Below are 14,269 nucleotides of genomic sequence, written 5' to 3' on the forward strand. Positions count from 1 at the left end.
AGCTAATGGTTTATTGATTTGTATGTAATATTGAAGATGTGATGATGATCTCTGATATATTACAACATCCAATTAATGCTATGATATATCCTGCTTTGATATTTTGCTTATAAGTATTAAATTCTGATATGTTGTAATACAGTTTTAATAATCTAGTTATTTCAGTGACGTAACCTGAAAATGCAGAATGTTGTCATTTTCATTTAATGGCAGAAAGTATCATGTCTCACCTTAGTTGTGACTTTTAATCATCATCGTCATCATCGTCGTTTAACGTCCGTTCTCCATGCTAGCATGGGTTGGACAGTTCGACCGGGGTTCTGGGAAGCCAGAAGGCTGCACCAGGCTCCAGTCTAATTTGGCAATGTTTCTACAGCTGGATGCCCTTCCTAACGCCAACCACTCCGTGAGTGTAGGCAAATATTATAGTGTATTGTGATATTCCAGTTGTAACCCTCCAGTCAGAAATATTGTCTCTTGATACTACTTAATGTCCCAATTTTGAATGCCACTTCATGACATCCCAGTTATATGTAATGTGATACTTCTTTTCTTAGTTTAAAGGCTAGTCAAATCTGATTAGTCTGTTCCTAGTTTAAAAGCAGCTAGTAAGATAATGCTTCTGTCCTTAGTTAAAATGCTAGCTTATTAAGAGTTTGTTGATTACATTTTTACTTTCATGTTTTAATTCATGTCTGCATTTTTTGTCTTTTTTTTTTACTACAGTGTTTACAATTTAAAGTGAGTATACAACTCTTCAAAGTGAGAATAGCATTCCCAAAGTGCTTGCATATAATTTCAAAGAATGATTAGCTATTTCAGAATAAAACACACACCACTTTGAAGGGTGACATGCAATTCTAAACAAAATACAGTGGGACAAAAGGTTTCAAAGTGAGCACGTCATTTAAAACTAAGATTAGCAATTTCAAAGTGAGTGCATGTCACTTCAAAGTGTCATTAGCAATTCTAAACTAAGCACATGTCACTTCAAAGTGAGAAATACTCATTTTAAAAGAGGAAGGGTTACTGTTGATCTGTACAACACTGTATTATTAAGAAAGAAAATTATTGCAAAAGTATTAAATTTAGGTCTTTCAGGATTTGTATTTGAATTTTCAGTTTTAATTTAGTGTCTCTAATTATTCTAAGATCAATAAATATCATTAAGTATTGGAGATAAGCAATGAAATTAATGAGAAGTAATAGTATAACCTACCATTTACTGCTATAGTAGATGATGATGATAGTTCTGCTGTTGGAGGGTGACTTTACAAGATTGTCTGACCTGTAAGAAATAGTAACTAAATAGCTATCATATTACACTGTACCATCTTAAAAATGGAGAAGCATTTGATGGTCAATGTAGTTCTAGATAAACTAGATCTAAATAAATGATGGGAAGGTCATGACTGGAATTTCTTTGGCCATTGTTTTTCTTACTCAAAGCTGATCTGAGATTAAATCTAGGATCAAGAGTTTAACACATTTTGATAAATGCTATGCATGCAACTCTAGACCATCACCTTTTTGTTGATTAAAAATATATAAACTCATGTATTGAGTTCTATTATCCAGTCTGTTCCGCAAAACTTTTATTTGTATATAGTCTTTGTATTAATTATTAGACATCTTAAGACGTCTATATGGTTAACAGCTAATGAGATGATGAGTATCTATCTTAGTAACATCCATAAACTGATGAAGTGAGTTGATACTTGAGACTTATGACCATGTAGTTGATAATCTATAATCCCTTTATTTGAAAATCTTTTTATATTCAACAAAGTCTATCTTTGAGCAAAAATCTTCTGATTCAATATCATTTAATGGGTATTAATACTTTTGTAATTTGAAATTGGTGACAGTGCAAACATATGATATACATTTATTTAGAACAGGGCATCATGAAATGAAGGAAACAAAAAAAAAAAACATAAATGGACAAAAACAAATACAAAAAATGGTAAAAAATATAAATAAAAATCGTTTTAAGATTGTTTGTTGTTTAGGTTTAAAACAAAAAATAAAATATGATAAAACAGTTGTTGAATTTTGAAACTGATGTGTTTGTCATGCCTTGGTCATCTAGAAGATGACTGTTGGTGAAATAGGCATTGCATCATTGAGATTTTGAATTGAATACAAAGAAAAGTGCACTTGAGGTAGAGTTGTAAATTGGACATACTGAAGAATTATGCTGATTAGATTAGAAAAGATGCCAGGCAGTTGTGCTATGTCTTAGATTAATAACCTGCAATCAAATTTATTTGACGATCACTGTCTTATATATATATATATATATATATATATATATACACACAGACATATATATATACACACATATATATATACTTACTAAATTTGTTGTCAATATCTGCTTGACAAATTTTTTCAAATATAATTTTTTTTATTTATTCAAACAATTTTTTTCTTTGAAACTTCTTAAATCTGAAAATAATATTTTAGAATGATACAACAATATGAGCTAAAAAGAAAAAAAAAACTATATATGTAACATTTAAAATTTGTAGAAAGAACTTAGTTTCCTTTTAGTATCAAGATTACACTTCTTATTTGTTTTTAAATATATTTTTACCCCAAATTTTCCAATGGTGTGTATTAAATTATCTTTGATTTTTCAGTAACTTTTATGGAATATTGCAAGCTGGAGATAAGAAATCACAGACTTAAACTACTGCTGAGTCATGTTTAAAAGTAAAATAAAACCCCAGGTCCTATCTGAAGTTAAAATTAAATTTGGTGTTTGTAGTTCTATAAGTCTACCTAGGTTTTTGTTGATATCTGTAAATAAAGACATGATGATATATTAGTGAGTAAAATTGGGTTTTAAAACTTAATTTAAAACCCAAAGAGTGTAATAAATTATTTTCTTCCCCTTTCTATTTTAAAACTCAATATCTTTTCATTGCTATTGCTTTAATTTGTATTTAAATTATAACAATTCATATCAATTAATAATTGATATTAATTGATAGATTTAAAGCCTAGGAAATGAATGTCTTCTTTCAGATTCTTCTTCACCAGTAGAACTAAGAATTGAAACCCGTGGTAAACTGGATGGCAATTTCACAGGGATATGTCGGGGAGGTTTGGGAACAGGGGCTGTCCTTTTAGGACTTTCAAATAGTGTTGTATCATCTTTTAAGGCCTTAAAATCCATTTGTTCTGTTGACCGTCGCATGACATGTCGGGGTACAATGTTTTGCAAAAAGGATTCAGATCCTGTATGTTGGAAAAGAGGTTTGGGGGTTGGAAGAGGCATGCAGGCAACAGAGCTAGTTCTGTCAGAGCTAACTATTCTATTGTGAGGTAAAAAGGCATTGCTGTCATTTTTTTCTGATCCTTTTCTTGTTAACCTTCTAGAATCCAATGCAATTTCATCTCCAACTTTTTGGCTCTGTTGCAATAACTTGCCTTCAATATCTAAGCAAACATGTCCATTGGTTTTATCACAAATATGGTTTGATTCCGTAGATGATACAATGGTAACACTCTCAGGTCTTTTGTCTTTTATTATGTCAACCTTTTCAGGTTCATTATTATTATTGTTATTGTTATTATTGTTATTATTAAAATTTTCTTCCTCCTTGCAAGTGTCTGGGGATTGTTCGTTACTGGAAGGTTCCTCATTTCTAAAACAAGAAAAGCTACCAGTACGCGTTTTGGGTAATGGCGATTGCTGTATAGACTTGAGATCTTGGAAACCATAAATTGCTTTATGGAAACTATATCTATTTATAGGGGCGCTAGCTTTCAAAGAAGCAGCACTTGAAGATTCTGAAATTGAAGGCTCTGGACTTGCTAAAGGTGCTTCAGCTCTGTCTCTTAACAAACTGAGATTCAATAATTCATTTGTAAGGGGATTGCTTAGATGTATACTTCGAGCATATTCAAGTTTTCGAATGTTTTGTTCTGCTACTTGGTCCCAAGTCAGAGGTGGAGGGGATATTGTTAAATCTGGATCAGATGGACTTGGAATATCTTGAAGATTTGGACTTGAGAAAGTTGTTTCAACACAAGAGTTGCAAGTATTAACACAAACATCTGCTGCAGTGATGGATGGTAATTCACATAATTTGGTTTTGCGTTCAGAATCAGGTAATTTCCGGTTAGGTTTTATTGGCCCTACGTTAATAAGCACCTAATGATAAAAAAACACAAAAACATAATTAAATAAATAAATTTAAAGAGATCATTCAGAGATAAAAGAAAAAAAGGAAACATTTTTTTTTAGAAATAAAAATTTAAAGCTTTGTAAATTTCTACAGAAAATATTGTTTTTATTAACATTAACAAAAAGATAACTATATTAATTCTACTTCCCCACCCTGAGCAAAATTCCACCTAAACCAGAACAGCAAAATCCTCAATACAAAGGAGCTCAGGAAGAAGTGTTCTTCCCCAAAAAACAAAAGCAGGAAAAAAAATGCTCAAATGCTGAAAAAGAAAGATGTCAAAAATGAGAAGAAAGTGTGTGAAAAATGGCAAAGAGTGGAGGGGGGGATGAGGTCAACAAACAGAAAGCAGATTGGGACAGAGAACCAGCTGTGTGACCTCCAAATCCCAAAGGTTTGGCAGCTCAAAGACCAGACCAAAAAGAAGGTGCAATGTAACAGACCAACAACAAGAACAACCATGATAGCAAAACAAGAATAATTATCTCGGTAAAAACAGCAAGAGGTACAACAACAAGAATAAAAGAAGCTACAAGAAAAACAACAGACACAATGACAATGACACAGACAAACCCCCCATCTTCACTTTTCTCTTAAAGTGGAATGAGGAGTTGATAAAATTTGTACAATAATGAAGTATGACTGGTATGGGCTTTGATGCAGTCCTCATTATAGAGAGACTTCTGGTGAAAACCATATTGTGTCATATTGTGAGAAAATGTATTGTACTTGATGTGAGAGTTTGAAAAAATATCCTGAACAAGATAATATGAAATGATTTTAATTCTGGCACAAGGCCAGCAGTTTTAAGGAGATGAGATAAATCAATTACCCTAACCCCAGTATTTAATTGGTACTTTATTTTGTTAATCCCATAAAGATGAAAGGCAAATTTGATCTTGGTGGTTTTTAAATTCAAAACATAAAGAGCTGGAAGAAATATTTTTAAGCATTTTGTCCAATGTGTCTTCTACTATTACCTGAGGTAGACCAATGTCTTTTTGAGAGAATTCAGTAGATGGAAACTGTATGGAAGCCTGTTGTGTGTTTCTCCTGATTATTGCTTGATAACTAGCATTGGTTTGTTCATGTCACCTGTAACTTTGCAGTTTGGCAAAAAAGACTGACAGAAATGATTAACGCTGGAGTCAGTTTGACTAAACCCTTCAAGGTGGCACTACAGCATGGTTGCAGTCCAATGAGTGAAACAAGTAAAAGATAAAATGCATTGTGAAAACCTCCCTTCAAAAATTACTGTCCTTGTGTCAAAATCAGAAGTAATTATTAGAAAAGAAAAAGTTTTGCAGTCAACTTTGCCTTTCATTCTTTCAGGGTTGATATAGTATGTACCGATGAATTTGTTGGCCTTGTGCCAAAATTATTATTATTATTATTATTGTTATTATTATTACTATTATTAGGATGATAGATAGGAACAATTAGAGCATTGTATAAAATGCCATGCAATACTTCTTCCACCTCTTTACATTCCGAGTTTAATTCTTGCCAAGGTCAACTTTGCCTTTCATCCTTTCAGGAGATGAAAAAAATTTTCTAGCCTTGTATCTGAATCAAACTATTATTAAATCAACAAAATTTTACAAAAGAAATCATTATCATCATTATTATTATTATTATTGACAATATTGCTATTATTGATGTTATTTTTTTGTTGTTGTTACAAAAATCCTGCAATGATTAAATAAAAGCTTTGGGTGAAGTAATGAATGAGTTAAAGCAAAAAGAAGTATAAAAGATACTTTAAAGAAAGATTATAAGTAAGGAAGTATTGATTATTATGTAAAGGAAGAGATGCAGGAGGGAAGGAATGTTTAGAGACAATAGAAACAACATCTTAGAGGAGGGAAAGATAGCCATAGAAGGAAACCATGTATAAGAAATAGCATGAAAGAAGGTGAACAATGGGACAATTGAAGTGTTGAAGAGAAAAATGAGATGTAAAAACAAAATAGGGGTTATGTGAGTGTGTAAATATATTTGGCGGTTGGAGTTATGGCTGCTCTTTCTGGTGGACGAATGGCCTGTTTAGGCCATTCCTAAATTGTTATATTTATACATATTTAGTCTTTGACTATTTTCTCTTTTCCATTAGGCCGCTGGTAGCGATAAATTTTTACTGAATTTTTTGCTACCCTAAATTGATTAATATATATATATATATATATATATATATATATGTGTGTGTGTGTGTGAGTATATATATGTTTGTGTTTGTATATGTGTGTATGTATGTATGTATGTACATATATATGTGTATATGCTTCAGAACTAAAAAAAAATCAGAAAAATAAATAAAGAAAATATCCAATAGATTATATGAAGAAAAGAAATACTAAAGACAGGAAGAAAAGAACACAGAATCCAGTCCTAACAACAGAATTGAGCAAAGGGAAAAGCTATAATTTACATTAAAGAAATATAATTGTTGGATAAAAGAAAACTTATTTTGCAGCAAATGTAAGCAAAAACATAAAATTATTTATAACCCACCCCACAACTCCCAACAACAACAACTGATGTCTTTAATTTGGCAGAAAAATTGGTTAAAGTATAGATGCTGGCATGGCCATATGGTTAAGGACTTTGTTTCATATTCACATAGTTCCAGGCTTGATCCCACAATACAGTAACTTGGCTTGGGCAAGTGTCTTGTATCATAGTCTTAGGAGTAGAATTGGTAGATAGTGTGTGGAATCCTGTCATATATTTCATCATAAAAGATATTAATTTAATTGTAAGTAGAGCTATATTTTTATTCTTCTAAGTCTCCCATTCTCCATGCCACTAAAAATCATCAATTTGGGCAGCTACAGCTTGGAATCACTTGCAGGGGTTGCTGTTAGACTACAAAGAACCAGAATATATATTGAAAGGTATCCATTATGACCCTCAGTCAGTTCCACCAAATTATTGTCTTCGGTTTTCTTTTTGTATTTATCCCCAAAAGACAAGTCATAGTAGAATTTGAACTTAGAGTGAAGAGAGTTGGAACAAATGTCACAAACCATTCTTGCCAATGTGCTAACAATTCTTGCCACTTCACTTCCTCCCACCACCAACATAATGTTTAAAGTAAGATATAAATGTATGACTCAAGCAGATGTGAGTCTGATAGAACTTTATATCTGTCAGAACAAAAAAACATTAGATTTGAGTGGTTGATGAGTCATAACAAGCAATTGATGTATCAATGTGCTATGGTTGAGATACTCAGTTTTTGCTTGTTTCAGTCATTGGACTGTGGCCATGTTGGGGCGCCACCTCACAAAGTTAAGTTGAATAAATCAATCTCAGTACTTTTTATGTCTGGTACTTACTCTATCAGTTTCTTTTGCTGAACTGCTAGGTTACAGGGCTGTAAACAAACCAGTACCAGTTGTCAAATGGTGGGTGGGGAGATAAACACACACACACACGTATATCTATCTATCTATCTATCTCTATATATATATGCACACAGTTTCTATCTACCAAATTCACTTATAAGGTATTGGTTGGCCAAGGGCTATAGTAAAAGACACTAGTCCAAGAGGGACTGAACCTGAAACTAGGTGGTTGCAAAGCAAGCTTATAATCTACACAGCCATACTAGAATGTACATCCTCATCATCGTTTTAATGTCCACTTTTCCATGCTTGCATGGGTCAGATTTTCCATAGCCAAATGTTCATCCTGTTACCATCCTTCACCTATTTCCAAGTAACGTAATACTTCCCCAAATGTTTTCATGAAAGACCGGAAATAAATGATACTGCTTGAATTGACAGTAACACCTGTTTATAGCCATCACATGATATCAAGACATGGAGACACTAACACCTCCATGCACACACATAAACATACGAGGTGCATTCAAGAAGTTTTCAGATTTTTTTCAGGAGAGATATTTATTAATTTCAAAGAAGTACATAACTCTACTCTCCTTCAGAATTGTATCACTCCAGCCAATTCATGAAGGCTCCATGGAAGTATTCCAAAGTGAAGGTGTCCAGGACCCTTGTCACCGCCTCCTTTCTCTTCAAAGCAACTGCCCCTGAGGTTCTACTCCAGCTTGGGGAACAGCCAAAAGTCACAGGAAGTAAGCTCTGGACTGTAGGAAAGGTGAAGTTTTGATGCCCATCTCTGACAAGTAATTGCTTATCAAGATGCCTGTCACAGGGACCAGACTTAGCAAAAATTTTGTGCACGTTCAGATCTTCATGAATGATTCTGTGTATGGTTAATACACCAACTCCAAATTGTATGCTTATTCTTTATTTACAGTTTTCATCTAAAAAATTACAAATTTTCTCAAATAGCTGTGATGTTTTGATGTCCCACTTCCTCCCACACCTCTCATCATCTCTCACTGCCTCTACTATCCTTGAACGTCTTGCGCCAATGAAAAGATTAATCTTTTAGGAGTCTGAAACATTTCATAAGTTACTATAGTATTTTTGCCCAGTTTAACACAAAACTTTATTACTAAGGGAGCTTCCAAATGTCCCAGATTGCATTCTGTAAACTAGTCAGCTGTAACAAGCAGTGTTTAGCAGGGTGTGTTGGAAGTGCTGTTACAGCCATCTTCAATCTGGAATACTGAAAAGTCAGCTTATAAGCTGTATAGTAATGATATTCTAAAATTACAATAATCTAAGTTAGTTATAACTGCCCCTCCTAAAGATGTCTTAAAACTTCAAGAATGTACTTTGGACATTATATCTTCTTTTACTTGTTTCAGTCATTTGACTGCGGCCATGCTGGAGCACTGCCTTTCTCTCTCTCTCTGAACGAATAGGTACACTGAGTAAATGGTGTAATAGATTATCAGGGTTCCACGCTCATAACTGAGACGCAGCTATGGGTCCATTTTATGTTTCTGTTTTAGTAGATATCTGCTATATATATATAAAGGTATGTTGATTCAAACAGGAAAAATAAAACTCAAAATATGAGTTTATGTATATTTTTATTAATATTTAGCAGAAGCAGAGTGACTCAATGTCTGAGAGTTTTGTGCATTAGCACTGCCAACATACAAAACTCTTGAACTTTGAGTTACTCTGTTACTTCTGCAATATATATATATATATATATTAATGTGAATTTAGAGGATATATTATCCAGGTAGATACAGTGGTAGCTCTCAGTTATGTTCCAGGTTACAGCCAACAACATTGATTAGTATTTAACGCCTATGACTACTATGAGTTGTCACTAATGCTGTAAATTCCTCTGATAGATAATTCCATGTTTGCTTCTTTGGATAGATTATCTGGAGTGTATATTAGCAATAATTATAATGATATACAATATGGAGACTTGTTCATCACAAAATTCCTTTTTATTTTACAATTTCATACAGTATATTTTCATGATTATTATGACCTAGATGTGTTTCTACTGCATAGAGTTGATAAATATTTGGGGTCGATAAATTAAGTACCAGTTACGCATTGGGGTCGATGTAATCGACTTAATACCTATGTCTGTCCTTGTTTGTCCCATCTATGTTTGGCCCCTTGTGGGTAATAAAGAAATAGAGTATGGGTAGTTGCACATGCAACAAGGCATAATTTTGCCTGGTTACATGTGCAGCAGCCCATACTCTTTGCAATGGGAACACGAGTAGGTCATAATAGCCAAGAAAATATGCTGTATGAAATCATGAAATAAAAGGTAGTAAATTTTGTGGATGAACAAATCTCCATATTCTATATTGTTACAATGTGTGTACATCAACTTTAGAACTAAATTATAAACATGCATGTTCTCAAATCAATGACCAACACTATAAGTTAAGCAAAGAAACTTTGATTACATGATTGAACTGTCTCACTGAATTCTATACTTCAAGTTCCACTAATCCTAAAAGGCCACGAGCCTGATTTTTCTAATAAACAACAACAGCAGCAGCAGCAACTACTACTACTACTACTGCTGCTACTACACAATAACAGGTTTCTTTGTTTCAATCTGTTAAATCTGTTCTTAAGGCTTTAGTCAGCCCAGGGATATAGTAGAAGATACCTGTGGTTGGGAAGTAAACTACACAGCCATGCCAACATCAAGTTTATTATAAACATTGAGAGTACTATATAACTGATGTGTGTTTTGTTAACTTGAAGTGCTAAGTTCAATCTTTATCATTGGCACTGCTTGAAGAGGGGCATATCCAGTTATCTGTAAGTTTGCAGCACTGTTGATGGTGAAGGTTGGATGTAGAAGCTTGAGGTCAGGGATATCAGGTGGAAGGTTGGGTAAGGTATATTGGTTCATGTTGGGTAGCACAGAAGTTGGTACAGTACCTCCTTCAGAGAGCACTGGAGGAGATACTGTGTAGGGAAGCTTAGTGTTACCTAAATGATTAAAAATATCAATGATGTCAAGTATTGATGATCTGGTATTAACAGGAAATGACTTTGCTGTTAATATCTCAACCCTACATAATCTTTACAGCCATCAAGTACTTCCCCTTCCCCTACAACCTCTACCTAACTACACTTCTGTCAGTCCCATTCACTTCTATCCACCTTGTACCTTGAGGATCCACCCAGACACTTCACTACTACTATTTTTATATCTTTCCAGCTCTACATGATCCCGCCAACCCTCTCTTCTAAAATATAAGTAGCCAAGTAACTAATCTACAGCAAGGAACCTACTCTGAGCCCTTCTCCCATACTTTTGCACTTCCTCTCCAAGCATAAAACTGTCTCCTTGAGGGATTGTCATCTTGCAAGTTGCATGGTGACCTCACTACTGCTAGTGGCATAGAAAAACATTCAGTACACACTGTAAAGTGGTTAGAACTAGGAAAGGCATCCAGCAATAGAAATTATGTCAAAACAGATACTGGAGCATGATGCAGTCCTTGGGCCTATCACATCCTGCCAAACTGTGTAACCCATGCCTATATGGAACAAGGACATTAAATGACGATGGGATGATGATTTTTTTCATGGAAACAAAGTATTTGGTAGTTATCATGAGTTTGTTATATTATTCCCAAATGCCATGGTAAACTCATATCAGAGAGTAAACTAAAAACTCACCTTCCTGAGAGCATCTAATACATTATCTGGGAAATGATCATTTATCATGGTAGGAGAGACCAACACCTGCTCAAAGTCACTATTTTCAGCAATGATTGCTTGATAAACTGGTGAACTTGGTTTACATCGAGACCTAGTAATAGGGGAAGAAATATTTATAAATGAATATACTGTGTTATTTCAGAGTATGTTTGAAAATAACTGTTTAAATATAATCAGCTTCTATTTTTGTTAAAATCAATAATTACCAATCATGAAAAGAAGAAAATAAATTCGAAAGCTTACCGTTTGATGACAGGATGACTGCGAACAATGTGAATAATTTTTCCTGGTAGAAAAAGAGGGTTGTGAGCTGACAGGCCAATACCACTGTCAAAAGGATGCAATCTAGCATTGCGCTCTAGTTTACCTTGGAGTATATTATCAGTGTTATCTGGAAGGCAGCACATCATACTCTTTGTAATAATCTTCCACTGAAATATAAAAATACATTAGTTATACAACAATAGAAGGAAATGTGCCTTTGTTACATAAATTAACATGAAATATATGTATTTATCAGGTTTATATTTATTAAAGCTTCCATGTTTTTCTTAGCTTCTCATGCATTAATATTGGGCCATCCTATGAATAATGCAGTTTTTTTCAATTGCATGAACTAAAAGTCAGAGGGGTACAGGATAAACTATCTGCATCAACTTGCTATAAAAGCAGGTAGTTATTTCACCTTGTCCTTATTCTTAGTGCGATTTTGAAGAGTGCAGTTCAATTTTAACTGTAATTTTTTGCAAAGCTATAATGGAAGTGACAAAGGAGCATATTAGGCATATTTTGCTTTATGAGTTCAGTAAAGGCAACAATGCAACGTAAAGTGCGAAGAATATTAACACAGTATAAGGGGATCAGACAGTAAATGTAAGCCAGTATCAATGTTGGATCCAGAAATTCTGAGCCGGAAACTATAGCCTAGAAAATGGGCCTCATCCTGGAAGATCTGTAAAGCCTGACGAGGATGTCCTACAAACCTTGATGGAACAAAATCCCATCATAACTGTTGAGGAACTAGCAGTGAAGCTTGGATTTGGTCATTCAACCATTGACTGACACCTGTGTGCCATTGGAAAAGTCAGCAAATTGGGTCAATAGGTTCCTCAAACTTTCTGAATCTAATTGTACACACAGAGTGAATCTGTGCTCATCTTTACTGTCATGTCTCATGAATAAACCTCTTTTGGACTGAAAAGTAACTGGTGATGAGAAATGGTTTCTCTACAAAAATGTTAAGCACCAAAGACAGTGGGTAGCGAAAAGAGAAACACTGGCACCCCAGGCTAAAGAAGGTCTTCACACACATAAAGTGTTGTTATCTGTTTGGTGGAATATGTAAGGTTTAGTCCACTTTAAACTTTTAAACACAAGCCAAATGATAACAAAGGAGATTTACTCCAAGCAGCATGAGCAGCTTAAGTCAGTACTAGAAGACAAACAACCATCTTTGGTTTTAAGATGAAAGGTGTTCTTCCTTTAGGATAATGCTCAGTCACATGCAATAAAGATGACATTCCAAAGGCTGGAGCAGTTTGAGTGAGAAATGATGCCCCACCCACCCACCATATTTGTCTCATTTGATTACCAAATTATTCTGAAGTATTCAAAATCATTTGGACAGAAAAAATATGAATTCTGTAGATGAAGTCAGAAGAGTACTGGAGGAGTGTTTTTTCTTTTTTTTGGAAGAGAAGCCTTGCAAGTCTATCATATAGATGGAAGAGCATTGTAAAAAATAAAGGAGACTATATTTTTGGTTAATAAAGAACTTTGTTTATCTTAATTTTGAAAAATAAAAGAAGTATAAAAAAACCGCATTATTTATGGGATGACCCAATACATTCAGCTTTGGTTGTTGTTATGACATATAACTTTTATCTTCCACTTGTTTCAGTCATTAGACTGTGGCTATTCTGCCTATACTAGGCAGCATAGCCACTTATTTTTTTAAAATCCTGATACATATTTCATTGGTATCGTTTGCCAAACTAACCAGTGATAGTTGTCAAATGGTTGTGGGGGACAAAAACAAGCACAGAAACACACACACACATAGATATATACATGCACATATATATGATAGACTTTTCTCAGTTTCCATCTACAAAATCCACTCACAAAGCCTTGGTCAGCCTGAGGCTATAGTAGAAGATACCTGCGTAAAGTGCCATGCAGTGGGACTGAACCCTGAACCATATGGTTGGGAAGCAAACTTCTTACTACACAAACATTCCTGTGGCTATATATATATATATATATATATATATATTATATATATATATATATTTATACACACAAGTGAGTGGACAAACAAAAGAAGGGCACTCAACACATTTTCCAGGAGTTACATGTATGGATAAAAACAAATTCAATATTGCCGAGACTAGCATAATGCTTGAGACCTTTGGAGTACCAATGGATGTGAATCAAACTGTTTTGATCTATCTATCTATTTCTCTCTCTCTCTCTCTCTCTCTCTCTCTATATATATATATATATATATATATATATATATATATATATATATATATAAATCTCTCTCTCTCTCTCTCTCTCATCTATGGCTAGAAGTATATCTTCTTCACTAATGTTGATGTATTCCATCGTAACTGCCTCGCTAGTTATAGGTGAGGCAGCAAAGAAGTCCACTGGTTCGTTCACTTGTCTGTGTTCCAACGGGGTGGTAAAGACACTTTTGAACTGGTCATTCAGTACCTCACTGATCCTTGTTGGACTATCTGTGAGGGAGCCATCCTTTTGGAAGAGGGGTCCTATCTTGCAGCATACTAGGCTGTTTCTTTGGCACAATGAAAGAAGGCTTTTGGGTTTGACTTAATGTTTTATACAACCTGGGCTTAAAAAATTAAGATGGCACCAAAGTGGGAGAAGAAAGAATTGAATCTTCTGTTGTGAGCATGGATGATTGCTAGCAGTGATCTGCCAAACAATATCATCATATTTCTAATA

General features: G+C 34.2%; 1 protein-coding gene across 1 annotated transcript in view; it reads right to left on the reverse strand.

Moving 5' to 3' along the window:
- Positions 1–419: 419 nt before the first annotated feature.
- LOC115232434 (diacylglycerol lipase-alpha) overlaps positions 420–14,269 on the reverse strand; it is a 241,456-nt gene continuing 227,606 nt past the window's right edge. Inside the window, exons 15-17 of the mRNA XM_029802306.2 lie at positions 11,540–11,727; positions 11,255–11,387; positions 420–4,165 (exon numbers count right to left, since the gene is read on the reverse strand). Of these exons, the coding sequence (XP_029658166.1) occupies positions 3,002–4,165; positions 11,255–11,387; positions 11,540–11,727 (1,485 nt within the window). The 3' untranslated portion in view covers positions 420–3,001. The remainder of the gene's footprint in view (positions 4,166–11,254; positions 11,388–11,539; positions 11,728–14,269) is intronic.

This window comes from Octopus sinensis, linkage group LG2 (genome assembly GCF_006345805.1).
Source record: "Octopus sinensis linkage group LG2, ASM634580v1, whole genome shotgun sequence".
Taxonomy (NCBI): Eukaryota; Metazoa; Mollusca; class Cephalopoda; order Octopoda; family Octopodidae; genus Octopus; species Octopus sinensis.